The sequence below is a fragment of the Phasianus colchicus genome, chromosome 10, assembly GCF_987193195.1.
Source record: "Phasianus colchicus chromosome 10, bPhaCol1.hap1.1, whole genome shotgun sequence".
In the NCBI taxonomy this organism is placed as follows: Eukaryota; Metazoa; Chordata; class Aves; order Galliformes; family Phasianidae; genus Phasianus; species Phasianus colchicus.
In genome coordinates, this window is record NC_143445.1 from 21,263,253 (window position 1) to 21,276,943 (window position 13,691).

The window sequence follows — 13,691 nt, forward strand, 5'->3', positions numbered from 1 at the left end:
TTTGTTGTTCAAAGAACAAATCTGAGCAACTTCTTTGAACAGGAGCATTTGGTAGTTGACACATCCACGGGTGTTTTAAATCATGAGGGCAACTACTCCATTTTGATTTTAATGCGTTTGTGTGTGAAGTTCTTTGTCATTCCAGCCCACCTGTCTTAGAGCACAGAAATCGAAAACAGGAGTAACTCTCGAATTTCACCTCAATTTAATCCATCACAGAAAGCGCACTGTTTTTGCACTGTATAAAAAAAAAAACACCAGGACATTTAAACAAAGTGACACAGATCATCAGCAGATCAACTGAAAATGACAGCTCAATCAAACAAATGTATGTTGAGAATTTCCACAGGGCACCTCTAGCTGCAGCCAAACCAAATTTGTTTAGTATACATAAGTTAGCTGCTTAGAAACATTCAGTATGCTGCTAGCCAGATGATGACTTTCCCAGATAAACATCTATTTAACCAAATATCCCCATCCATGAAAGTGCTGGCAGAGGTTTGATGTATTCTTCCAGACTCAAAAAATATGACTTCGCACCAGTGGCAGGCTGGTACCGACCCACCCATGTGGCACCTATGTAAAAATAACTAAACACTCCTGTAAAAAAAAAAATGTTATAACCACCAAAAGGTAGGCAAAGCTCCATAACCCTGATGGAGAGTTTCTGGCAGCCAATAAATTCAAGAAGTAGCATTAAGGTGAAATACAAATTATGAACTTGGGAAGCGCTGGAGAAAACTGTGCATCCTGCGCCGTATATCAAAGACGTGGAGAGGAGGGGATTTGTTTGATTCTTCTTCTAAAGCAGGGTATTCCTGTGGAAATCAATGACAAATCTCAGTTTGACTCCAGAGGTGCCCCATAAAGCTTTCGCTGAGGAAATATATTTATAAGAGCTCTCCTTCGTGATTCCGCCCTGACTTAGAGGTGATTTTCTGTGGTGACACTTATTAGCAGTAGAAGTCATAAAAATAATCTTGGTTTCAAAGATTAGTGAGTCCTTTGGCAAATTTAGTTTAGAAGTAAAATATACCTGAATTCTCAGTCAAGATTAGATTTTTGAGTAAAAGAGACCTTAGTTCAGACAGTGGCATCATTCCTGTTCTATGAAAAATCAAGCAGAATCATCGGACTTGAGCTAAAATAGAAGAGCACAGTCCTACATGCTGAAATCAGTGAGAAAACACCTACTTGGTACAGAAAAGAAAAAAAAAGCTGGTTTATATTCAGAGTAGTCACACCTCAAAGGTCTTAGGGAACTGGGAACAGCAGCAAGCTGGCCATTTACCTCTGCATACACATATATTCATCTGTGTTACTCTAAGCTGGATTAATGACTAGCAATGACTGGCTAATAGCTCTGGAAATAGGAATTAGAATTTTAGGTAGAGTCTTTTTTTCTTTTTCTTACTTCTTCTTCTCAAAATAAATATATTCAAAAAAAAAAAACATATCCACTCTTCAAAGTTCTGTCAAACAAAAGAATGCCTACAAAGAATGGTTTCTGATGGACATCTGCTTACTATTTAATAACCACAAAGAGAATATTTACAGAAAAAAACAAGAAGTGCAACAAATGAAGAGGGCTGCAATGCCCACTCATCCCGAGAGCAACATGTGATTGCAACTGAGAGAATAAAGGCTGAGAGATTCATCACATCCTATTTGCTGGGCAGAAAAATACAACAAAGGTGGGCTATGAGTTACCTGACCTGGCCACAGATAACGTACCTAACCCCAAACCAGCGACACCGCACCAGCAGGAGGAGACAAATATACTTTTCCAGCCTCTATAGCAGTACAGGTACACGCCTGGCTGTGTTTATACACAGAAACCCCATCTTCCTCTTCTCACCTCTAGCAACACAGACCCACAGATCCTGTGAGATGAGAAAAATGAGAAAGTTGGGCCCCAAAATGCAAAAGTCTGAAGGAAAAGCGCAGAACTTTGCTGTGACAGCCACGTGCAGGGGTGTACTCGCTGTAGACAAAACCTCATGCTGTTGAATACCATTCAATTTCCCTAAAAAGCTGACATGTGGGGGAAGTTTAACACATGGGTTTTGAGTGCTTAATATCACTAATAAGTACTGTCAGTATTATTTGCTTTGTTGCTGTTATTCTTCCATGTTTTTAAGTATCTGTTCACTGCCAGGTCACCAGCAGAGCTATACTTGGCATGCAACAAAAAGAAGAAAAACACTGATATGATAACAATCAAAATTCAAAACCCACACCAGAGCTGGTCCCGAGTGGCAAAAATCGGGATATAGATGGAAATCATTTTTTGCTGGAATTTGCAAGCTGATACATTGCTGGGAAAGAAAAACAAATGAAAGTATTGACAAGCAAATGGCAAAATGCAAAGCCTCAGTGTGGCACGAGTCTGTACCACAGCTCTGATGGCTTTCTGCTGGATATTGGCTTCTGAAAGCTGCATTTACACCAGTGCAAAAGAACCACCTGAAGAAACAGAGAGGACAGCACAACACTCAAAGCTCGTATTATTTTCAATGATGCATGGTTATTTTTTTTTTTTTTCCATTTCCCCTTTCACTTTTCCCCCTGAAAATAACTCACAGAAAAACAAGCTAAAGATGCACAACAGGGAAATTTAAGCAAGGTGCAATTTTGCAGATTGAGTAGAGGAAGAGAGAAGAAGTGATAACAGCTACAAAATAAATAGAAAAGTTGCTTAGGGAAAGTAACCAGGACTACCCGGGTGAAAAAGAAAGGAGAAAAAAAAAGAAGACTGAAGAAAAATGAAGGGGAAAAAATAAAGCAACAGAAAAAGGATTCAGTAAGTTTTTTTTATTAATATTTGAGCAGTATGACTGCTACAGTAGGTCTGTTTTCAAATTGTATGCAAACCACCTCAGATGCTGTCCAAGCAAATCCTCAGGATTATGGTCCTCTTTCTCTCTAATCCGAGCCTACAAACTGTATATAAAATATGATTCCTGACTGCTTAAGCTGCTGTGTGAATGTTGTTGGCAAACTTATTGAGGAGATGGAGACCATTGCTGGCAGCTGATTTCGGTTATTTCCAGGAAATGAGTGATCAGACTGTAAAATGTTCATGCTCATTGATGAGTGGCTCATCAGTTAAGAAATCCTGCTTTAGCTGTGCAGACAGAGTGATTTTGTGCTTAATGAGTTAAACACACCAGTGCAAAGAACCAAACAGGGCGCGTAACCGGCCCAGATTCCTGGCCCTGCTGTTCACGGACGTAACCATACTGAGAGAGATACACAGAAACTCTTTCTTTCATTTTCAGCCTCAGACACCCTTCAGGACAGAAAGTCAGAAATCCAGGCAGTTACTTGAACACCAGACAACCAAATAGCTTTCACTCGCTTTCAGTTTTGCATTTTTTGCTATGTTCAGCACCAATTTAATCTAGTCCAAAGTTGATCTGAATGAGATCACAGTGAGTGTTAATGACCTTAATATGAATAAAAAGTAAGAGCTGAAAACATTAAGTGTGAATCTAGAAACCGCCTTGTAACCATGACCAATATTCAGTGATCTGCAGAAATCAAAGCACAGGATGCACTATGGTTTCCACTGCATTCCTCAGGCTCAGCAATCTGCCAATATTTTGCACGTAAGCATGTGGACCTTCAAAAGAGCCGAGTTTGTCCCAAGAAAGTACAAAACAATCACTACAAAGGAAAGTAATGAAAAATTCTCCTCCTGAACAAACATACCGTAAAAATGAAGTGTAAATCATAAAACCCAAATGAAAACAACTACTCCTCCTCCAAAATTGCCCAAATAATGGGATGAGGAAGTTTTCACTGATTAGATTAAATACTGTGAAGCACTTTCAATCTCCAATAACAAATGCTTTACACCCATGGAGAGCATGAGCACAGAGAGCAACCCATGGAGCAGAGCAATGAGTGGTACATAGGGGCAAAGCAAAGCTTCATCCAGAGTCCTGGGGTGAAGACATTGCCTCCATCCCAAAACACACAGTCAGCTTCTCAAAAGTGACCCTGCTTGCAGAGGTCCACCACTAAGGCCAACAGAAGAATAAAAGACCAACAAATGTTTCTGAAAACAACAAGCAGACTTCTTATGCTAAGGGCTGAACACCAAACGCAAACAACCACAGCACAAGTCTTACATGAAGCACCTCCCCAAGACTATTTCCCCAGCTCAGCAGAGAATATGGCAAAGTAAGTTGGACTTTGTTGAAACAACACAGTGCTGAGGAAAGGAATTCCTTGAGACAAAGGCTCTCCATATTTATTCTACCCTTCTGAAGTGAAAAATCTCAACATAACAGGCGCTTCGTCTCCTATCCCTCTGCCATACTCAACACGGAATGAGTACATGAAAAGTCTGACAGTGACAGAAAGGAAAATGGAGAGTTTAAAATGAGGTTGTTCAGTGTCTTTTGCTTTAAGGTATTTTCATCCTGTATGGTGCTCCCTTTTCAGCATATGAAAATCCCCACCATAGGCAGATTCCTCCTATCCACAACAAAAGCCAAACTTAGCTGCAGCACCAAGCAGCTCCTGGCAGTCATCATATATCCACCAAAGGTATTTCCTTTGGTGCTTTCTAGCCTATCCTTGTATTCATTTATCAATCACCAGCTGCTCAGTTAGAGACAGTGCAACTCAGGAAGGGAGATAACATCCCAGCCACCACAACAGAAAAAACAAAGTTGTGGCGAGAGCAAACAATTCATCCATAAACCAGGAGAGAAGTGGAAGCAGCATCTCATTTCAAGCAGGTTAACGTGACTTCCTCCACGCTGCACAGAGATCGTGCTGGGACAGGCTGCTCTCAGGAAGCAATTCCAGGGAAGCAGTGCAGAGATGGACATGCTGCTCAGCCCTTCCGTGTGTCACAGCTGAGAAAGGAGCTGCTACTCTAATTCACAGCTCCACCTTTAAATGTCTCCACAAAATAACCCTAAACATTATCTGCCATCAGCACAGGATCCAAAATTACACAAAACACCGTGAAATGTTTTACAGACTGGCCTGCAATACACCAATTGCATTCTGATTTCTCCAATATTAACACAAACTACTGATTGATGACACAAAGCAAGATGTCACATGTAGTCTCTGTTGTACTACCAAATCTCACACGTACCATGGATGCGGGTGACACTCAGGGTGGAAAGATAGAAGGTGACAAACTATGTGATGGTATCATCCCAAAGTTTTTGGCTGTTTTTGTTTGACCTCCATGGTATGGTAAATGGAATGGAGAATTTACCATTGCTGAAAACATATCCAGCTGAAAGATTTTTGAGTTCTGAATACAGATGGATTCCATCACCTGTACGTGTATGCACGTTGAGTAGGGGAATCTTTTTAAAGTTTGTGGGTTTTTTTGTTGTTTTTGTTGTTGTTGTTGTCATTTGGGTTTTTTTGGAAGAAATTTTATTTTACTGATCTAAAAAAAAAAAAAAAGTATTTTTTCATTTAAAGTTTTGATTCTTTTCCCTTTCTTAGAGTTTCCAAAGATTTATTTTTCTTTCATATCAGAATGAAAATATGTTCTGAAACATGATAGGCTTCTGTAGAATATAAGTAACGTCTTACAGGCAGCAGCTGCCGTGACCGCATTTACTCAAGTCAAACTAAGTATACCCCAAAGAGTTAAGAATTCATTTCAGCTAAAACATGTATTACTACTACTTTACTTGTTGCAAGGATGATGAAAAATGTGAATCTGTAGAAGGTGCACAAGGCTGTTTGTAAAGAACAGGAGAAACTGCTTTAATTTACTGGCACATTCCCACATCTCTTTTCCCCACTCTCAGGAAGAAAAGCATCTGTGTGTGCCCACACCCCTCAGCAGGCAGATCCAAGTGGTGCCTGCTAATGGATGTTGAGGTTAACACCCAGCAATTCAAAGCTTCTCATTAATTACTGCTAATTGTCACTGGCAATCTCCTTTCTCCTGTTTTACATCATGAGCAAATGATTTTTCATTGCAGAATAGGTAAGCTAAGAGGTGCTTGGGAAAATATAATTAGTTTCAGTAATTAGCATGATCCAATTTGAATATTTCTATTTACTTCTGTAATTATTAATTTTTTTTAATCACCGAATGAACTCAATTCCACATTCTGAAAACTCAGTCCATAAATTAAAATAACCAGCACTGCAACCCTGCTTCTGCATAGGAAAGGCTCTGATGGCTGAACATCCCCTAGGCAAGGCTGGCCAAATCAAGGCCCCCTCCCAGGAGGGGATAACTAAGAGGACACTGTGCTACCAGAAACCACGCAGCCCAAAGAAGTCATTTATGTGGACAAATAACCCCTCCGTAGATATTTAATGAAATAATTGCAGTCACTCCCTCTGCCTTTCATCATCAATTAGGTCGATTTGCATTTGGCCTCTCTCTCCCGCAGTCACACCACTGCATTTCCTTTAGCACACCCAACTCCAAGTTCAGGACAAGGTCTCCTACATAGCAGTACATGGCAGCATTACAGGGAGGGCAGGGGACCTGCTAGAGCTGCCAGAACAGGGTTCACCTTAATTCTAAGCTGCTGAAGGGCTCCTTCAAATGCTCAAAGAGCGTAAGTCTATTTAAACCCATAAGTTCAAATAGAATAACTGAATGGTTTTAACTTTTCACACCATTCTAAGAGGATTTCTCCATTGAATCCTCCACAGTTGCATTATGAGTCCTGATGGGAAAAATGAATGAAACATTCTTCCATATATTTAGCATGCTAAGGTAGAGGCTTGGTTTTCTTAAGGCCTTGGATCCAGCTGAAAAATGCCATCAGTGAAATACCGACTCCTGTTCCTATGACAGCTGTGAACTAAGCAGTACTGAGTAGTTTCTTAAGTACAAACAGAAACACATCCATTTATCCAACAGCCCAGAGACTGCTGAGGCTGATGGGCAGCTGGAGGAAGTCAAACGCATTGGTGTGCACCATGGAAGTGTCACAGGCCCGTGGTGTCAGACAAGCAGGAGCTGGGTGAATAAACACAGGTAACAATTAATTCAGTGCGTTTGTTTCCTATAATAGCCTGAGTACATTACAATTTTCCTGTACTTGTCCCTATTCAAGTACACTTCTGGATATTTTTAAAGCGATGACTGGCTGGCTACATTTGAGACTGTAGCTGTTCTGTTCAGCAGCAAGCAAAGCAAGCCCCGTGGCATTGCTTCAACCCACAGCCTGATACGCTCCGAACATTCCCAGCACAAGTCTATGCAGATATGAGATTAATGCTTGCCTTCTGCTGTAAACTTTTACCATCAAAATAGTAAATTCTGTTAATAATGGAAAAGAGCATTCATGGTGCTTTCTTGACAGTACTTGTTCACCTCAGCACTTGTTACAGTAAAACAGAGCATCCATGCTGCTCGCGCTTGGCACAAGTCCACTATTCAGACCCTGCTGCAGCTAGAGGCTGGAACAGGACTGGGGCAGTAAAACCCAGCAACTAATTGTAAAACACAAATGTCTTCCTGATGTAGCAGGGCTTTCTAGGAGGCCACTGCTGCAACAGAGCTGTAGCCCAGCCCCATGAAGTCTCCAGGCCCAATCCAGGCTATTGGAGGGAACGCCATCCCCTCTCTGGCCTGAAAGGCTTCTGAGCAGGACACAATGTGAAACACGATCTGTGAGCTTTCTCCATAAACAAACTCAACTTTGCTCCCTCACAGAGCTGCCTTTCTTTTCCCAAGACCTACTAAAAGCTAAAAAGTCTCCTTGAATGTATTAGAAATCCTTCCCTGAGAGAGGAACCGGACATGGTAAACGAAGCATGGCTTAGAAGCCCCCTTGTACCAGAAAATATCCTACAGACTCCAGAGGCATTTTACGTTGTGCCTATTTACCTGTCATGCTAGTTCTCACCCTATGATTCATTTATATTTAATGCTTTCAGCATTTTTTTACTGATACTTTTCAAGGTGTGAGGGTGTCCCCTCTGTAGCACTTTCAGATTTGCTCACAGAACTAATACACTGTAACAGCATACAGAGAATATTGTTCCGATGCTTTCAGAAAAATAATAATAAAAAAAAATGCTTTCCCAACATTACCTACACGCATATGCTCACATCTATAGGACTAATGACTCCAAGAAACCTAATGAGCATGGTGGGAGGGCACAGTCAGGACTGGGGCAGCTCAAGGGGAACTTGTATCAGCAGAACGAGCAGGGAAGCCACCAAGTCCCAAGTGGCCTTCAAAGTCGGCAAGGATGGAGGTCCTCCACCTCACTGGGCTCCAGTGTTTACTCGTCCCATAGGATGATTCTTTCTTATACCCTGCTGCAATACTCCAGCACCAGGAATCTCTCTGGGGAGCAGGCATGCAGTGTGCTGGCCTGTCTCTGCCAGGGCTGCCACCACATCTTCTGGTCCCTCATTTGATACTATATTCAGTATTAATGGCAAAAAAAAACCCTTCTAAACATGGAAAATATGGTTCAATATTGAACATCTGCACATTCTTAATTGCCTGAGCTGCCCCCTCCATCAAAAATATTCATTATTTGCTTCATTTCCTAAATAACAGGCAAAAGTCACCACAGCATTTCCTAATAATGTATGCCCACAACTCTATTTTCCCCATCTGCTATGCTTGCCTAAGACTGGTCATTTGTTACCTGCTAGTTCCAATTGATTTCCTTTTGCCTCTGCTTTCCTTCGCCATGAGTGCAGAGAGCAAACAGCACGATTTATACCAGCCATCTAGTACCAATCATTAGATAACAAGGCCCTTTACTGAAAGCATTTAGAGTAAAACAATACTTTAAGTTTACCTTTGCTTCCATTTCCTTCTTTATTACTTTAGGTTCAAAATAAGGCCAAAGAAGTTCAGCTTCTATGGAAGATGAGATACTCACCCAATATAAATCCTTCACATCCCATACGAAATAAAGTGCTCAGCTTCTAAAGCAGTTGTTCAGAGTTCTTTCTGAGATTGGTTCAATGAAATCCTCAATTCCTGCTTCTCATATACCCGTTTGCTACTTATAGGCCTGGTGCAGGTGAAGAACCAAGCTGCTTCACATGTGGTGAGATGACTCTGTTAGCCCTACAGAAGCCCAGGTGTGAACAATCCCTGATTGCTCATCAAGTCTGAGGGGAAAATGAAGAGAGTGAGGGATGGGGAGTTTCTAATGGTGTCCCTCCTCAGCTTTGCATCAGACCTGTTAGGAAGCGAGTGAAGTTACTCTGTGCTGGATCTGTTTTACTTCCTGCAGGTATTCTCTCTGCAGTATGGACACATTTCTACTGCACAGAGAAAAGAGATGGATTTTTAGCAACTGAATAGGAGAAGTAATTCCAAGGAAAAGAAAAAAAAATGAAAAATCATCAAGAAACTCCAAAATGCAAACCTGCCAGGTGTGCTCCATTAGGTCACTCAATTCTTCACAGGAAAATGACGCTCCATGACAAAGTGCTGCCTTGATGCAACACCCTTACTAATAACTACTGTGTGTATATATACGCGTACTTATTAGTATCCAGCCTTTTAACAGCCAAAGCTTCTCAGTGGAACAATATCTACACTTTTGTGTAGATTCTTTATGCTCTGGTAAAACTTTACTAACGTTTTTTCCAGTCACTGCTGTTCTACATACATGCAATTCGGTGTCAAGGTTAGTAGCTTCCATTCAGACACCACCAGGATCTTCCCATGAGCAGTGAGTGACACAAGTGGCCATGCTAGCGTGGCCTTCGTGTGCTTAAACATGAGTGCTTTGTAGGCAGGCCTGAAACTGCTGAAACAACAAATCCCAGAAAATTGAAACCTGTTAGGTCCAGGCTGCCAAACAGAGCAGTTCCCACTGTGACACCAAATGAGTAGCCAGGCCCTCAGCATCTCTGTTACCTAATTCTTCTGGAAGTCCAGGAAAGCCTCCCAGTGGAAAATCCCAACTCCTGAGCACTTTGGCAAATCTGGATCTTATTTAGATGCCTAAATGGGGGCTGAATAGCAGAGAACTAGCGGGGTGATAATAGAAGAAAAGACTGCAGCAATTTATCACTAGGGAGCAGTAAGAAATCTTCCCCAATTATTTTTAAATGAACTTTATTTAATATAACCTGTTTTTCTTGAGGTTAGACATGAGCTGTGAATTCCAGGTTTTGATTTTCCCAAATGTGTTATGGTTACATCTCCAAAAACATAACAGAGAACCATCCTTAATTTTCCACAGAGTTGTTCTGCTGGGAAAAAAATGTAATAACTGGCACAGTCTCTAATATGGCCATGCATTTTGAATGCTACATTTTAATAACAGCATGTATTATACAGTATAGCAGATCTTTTAATATCTTAATAGTTTATAGACAAATACATGTATGTAAAGATATCATTTGTAACAGCGTTTTGAGACAATGGACAAATACTTTTTTCTGATAGAAAAACTAAAAATTCTTTTCAATGAATATGTAACGCTCTACAGTGAATAAAGGATTTTTTGTATAATATATATAAATATATATATATAAATTAGCAACTCTTTAAATCAAAATGCTTTGGTTTTTATGCAAGTTGGAAACCTTTGTAAAGGGCACATCCCTATGCCCAGTGAATCACTGTAAAATGTCCTTCATCTCCAAGGAGCTGAGTGTTTGGTACTGTGGCATACAGGTTTCAAAGGTGCGTGCACTTGTAAGCCAGTAGATGAAAGTCAAGCTCCAGATCCCTTTGGTTTCACAAGGGGTTCTACGAGAGAGGCATTTAGCCTCCAGTTACCCAAAGCTCAAACTGAGGTTCAAGACTGTCTCATCTCTGGAAACAACTGGTATAATGAAAAAAATTATCTACACGCCCAGGTTTATGAAAAAAAAAAAGTGTTCATATTTCAAAGGTGTTAAACTTTAAGGTTTTGTCCCAGGCCTCAGTGAACCAGTACTAAGAGGCTGTTGTTGAGCTCTGACTGTAGCCAACTGTCCATCCTCCTTTCAGCAGGGGGCTGCATGTAATTTTCTGCCTTCGATTAAGATTCACCACTAAATTCATCTTCTTTTAAAACCATATTACTGCACCCTACGGTATCACATGAAATACACAGCAAAGGTTTGGGAATTCTTTTGGAGGATGATGGGGAGCAAAAGCCCATGGTAAGGCACAATGGAAATAAATGCATAATTTAGTCCTTGCTTTTTTATTTGTCCTTGGCATTAATGAAGAACAAATTAGCTACTCTCCTTGGGTGTCTACCAGAAATAATAGTAACAACCAGAGCTCTTTCCCCCCCTCAGTAATATGTTCCTTTGTAGATAAGCGCTGTGAAGAGGTAAAATTATGTCTTTTAAAAGTTTACTGTTTTCCCGTTCTAAGATGTAAATGATAGGGTTGGGACTGGGGAGTAATTCAGAAATATTTATTCCACAGAGACAATAGCTTTTTGTCATCAGAAGAAAGAATTGGTGACTATCGAAATGAAACAAAAAGACAGCAGCGTTAACCACGGCGTGTGCTCCATCCCTAAACGAGTGCACCTTCCCACCACCTCCACACACTGATGCCTGAGCCCTGGGCAAGGGAGAGGACCACAACTGGAACTTCTGCCCCCTAAGGTGACCCAGATGGGCGACACAGTGTTTTTACTGCTATTCAAGCACGTGCAATAAATATAATAAGATACACAAAGCATTTCCTCTGCTTCCAGACGATTAATTTACAGCCTGTTTCATCAACCTTTTATGATGTGTAACAGGGACCTTAAAAATGTAAACATCTTTGCATCATTTTACTGTTATGATATCCTGGCTGACATCGTTCTTGGCTGGAAGCAAGCGTTCAGCCCAGGAGCTGGAAGTTACTTTCCTCGAGATCGCCAAGCACTGAATCTGCTGGTACAACCCTGGCAAAGAAAAGTAACGGTGCCGAAATGATGGCCACTGAGTGGGCATAACTGAAAGACAGATCTACCTTACCTGCAGAGCAATGCATTTGTATAATTAAATCAACCTGCCACCATCTCATCTATTATGTAGGTGCAGAAATACTAATAATTATTATCCTCACATATCTAGAAAGACTGAATTAATAGTTCCAAGCAGCAACTTGTTTGTGTTTGGATCTCTCTCACCATAGCTTCTTTAACTAGCTCCTGGGTAGAATTCATTAATTTTTATTAACAGGGAAAACATTTGTCCCCATGACAATATTTGCATTGCCTGAATGATTTTCACCTCTGCCACAAGGTGTACTATTGGCTCATACATCACGCGATTACTTGGAGAGCAGAAAGACCCTCAGTCATTAGTGAGTGAATTAAAGATGATCTAAAGAGCTATTAATCACAGTGACAAAAGCCTTAATGTTGCTGTGACCCTAGCGGAGCCTGGGGACTAAAAGGGAAGCCGAGGGAGAGAAAATGGAAACATATGTTTTCTCCAAAATAACCTACCTTAGGAGAACTGTCAAAGATAGAGTCACATCAAACTGAGAAATTCTGCCATAGCAATGCCCTCAAATTTTTCCACTGTATTTTTGTAGTCAGTTCACTTTCTAATGTTAGTTTAGTTTTGTATGATCAGAATGAACAAACAGCAAGAGACACTCAGTATGTTCAGACCTTCCTTTTCTTTGTCAGAAGTTACTTGAAAGCTACATATTCAGAGCAAACCAACACTCGTAACATGCTCGGTTATAAACAGAGAAGACTTAGAGCACAACGTAGCCCAGGATAAACATTTAACCTCCACATGCCATATGGAGACTTTGAGGCAAAGAGCCTGTTCAAGGGGAACCCTATCTCTGTGTTTTCAATTCAGGACTGTACCATCAAATAAATTCAAGGAAAAAAATGAAGACCTCTCTTTGCCAGTGCTAACTGAGCTTCAGTGAGATGAATCAGATGTTTAGACACAAAACTTAAATCAAAAGGCCCACATATATCAACATGATGGATACTTCTAATCTTTCCAATAATCACTTCAGGCATTCTCAATTACAAGCTATTCTTATTGATGCAGGTTTAGTGGGACTTGTCTATCATAAAGTCCTCTATCTTTTAGAAGTAAAAAGATACCCCCACAAAAACTACACATACAGATATAGATTGGAGTCTCATTAGAAATGTTGCCCTGTATCTTTTTTTTAACTGTTTTCTTTCAGCATTAGAGTCTGTAGATATCAGGAACATACAGACCAGGTTGTTAGGAAAAATATTGCCTGTGTGAATAAATGTTAAAGATTTGGAATTTCATTATGGTAAGGATTCGTAAAGCTGTGTTTATGATTCACTGATTGCCATTTTGAAACTAAGCAAGGACTAAAGCCAAGGGATGTAGTTAGAAACAGACCATCACCTTTGTTTGTTTCCTCTGGAAAGGGGCTGAGGATGCTGCCTTGTGTCCTCTGCTCTTCCTGAGATCTTCCTCTACCCAAACTAGCAAACATCACAGGCCCAGGGCCCTTTGTTTCTCTGTCCTTGCGGCAAAGGGACAAAATAGTTTCTGATAGCCCTGCTATTTAAGAAAGTAGGGGACATTGCAGCCCAGACTCTCATGCCACCATGTCAAGGAGGCTTCTCACTTGTGGCACTGAACTGTAATTATAAAGGGAGCCAACTTTTATTGCTGAACTAGCCTTCATCAGAATGAAGTTGCACAAACCCAGCTAAGACAGTGTTGTGCAGCTCCTGCTGTACCCTCTGTGCCTTCTCATCACCCCCAACTCCTCCTGAGCTGGAAGGTGTGCTCTTCTCAGCCC

At 40.8% G+C, this 13,691-nt stretch overlaps 1 protein-coding gene across 5 annotated transcripts in view; it reads right to left on the bottom strand.

Annotated features, from left to right (window-relative positions):
• The window catches only part of MECOM (MDS1 and EVI1 complex locus), a 323,615-nt gene that overhangs the window by 183,237 nt on the left and 126,687 nt on the right, over positions 1-13,691 (bottom strand). Inside the window, exon 1 of one of the 5 annotated variants that reach the window (XM_090147666.1) lies at positions 8,860-8,959. The exons of the other annotated variants lie outside the window; for them this stretch is intronic. Within the exon in view, the coding sequence (XP_090003792.1) occupies positions 8,860-8,884 (25 nt within the window). The 5' untranslated portion in view covers positions 8,885-8,959. Of the gene's footprint in view, positions 1-8,859; positions 8,960-13,691 lie in introns of those variants that run through there. 5 annotated transcript variants of the gene reach the window in all.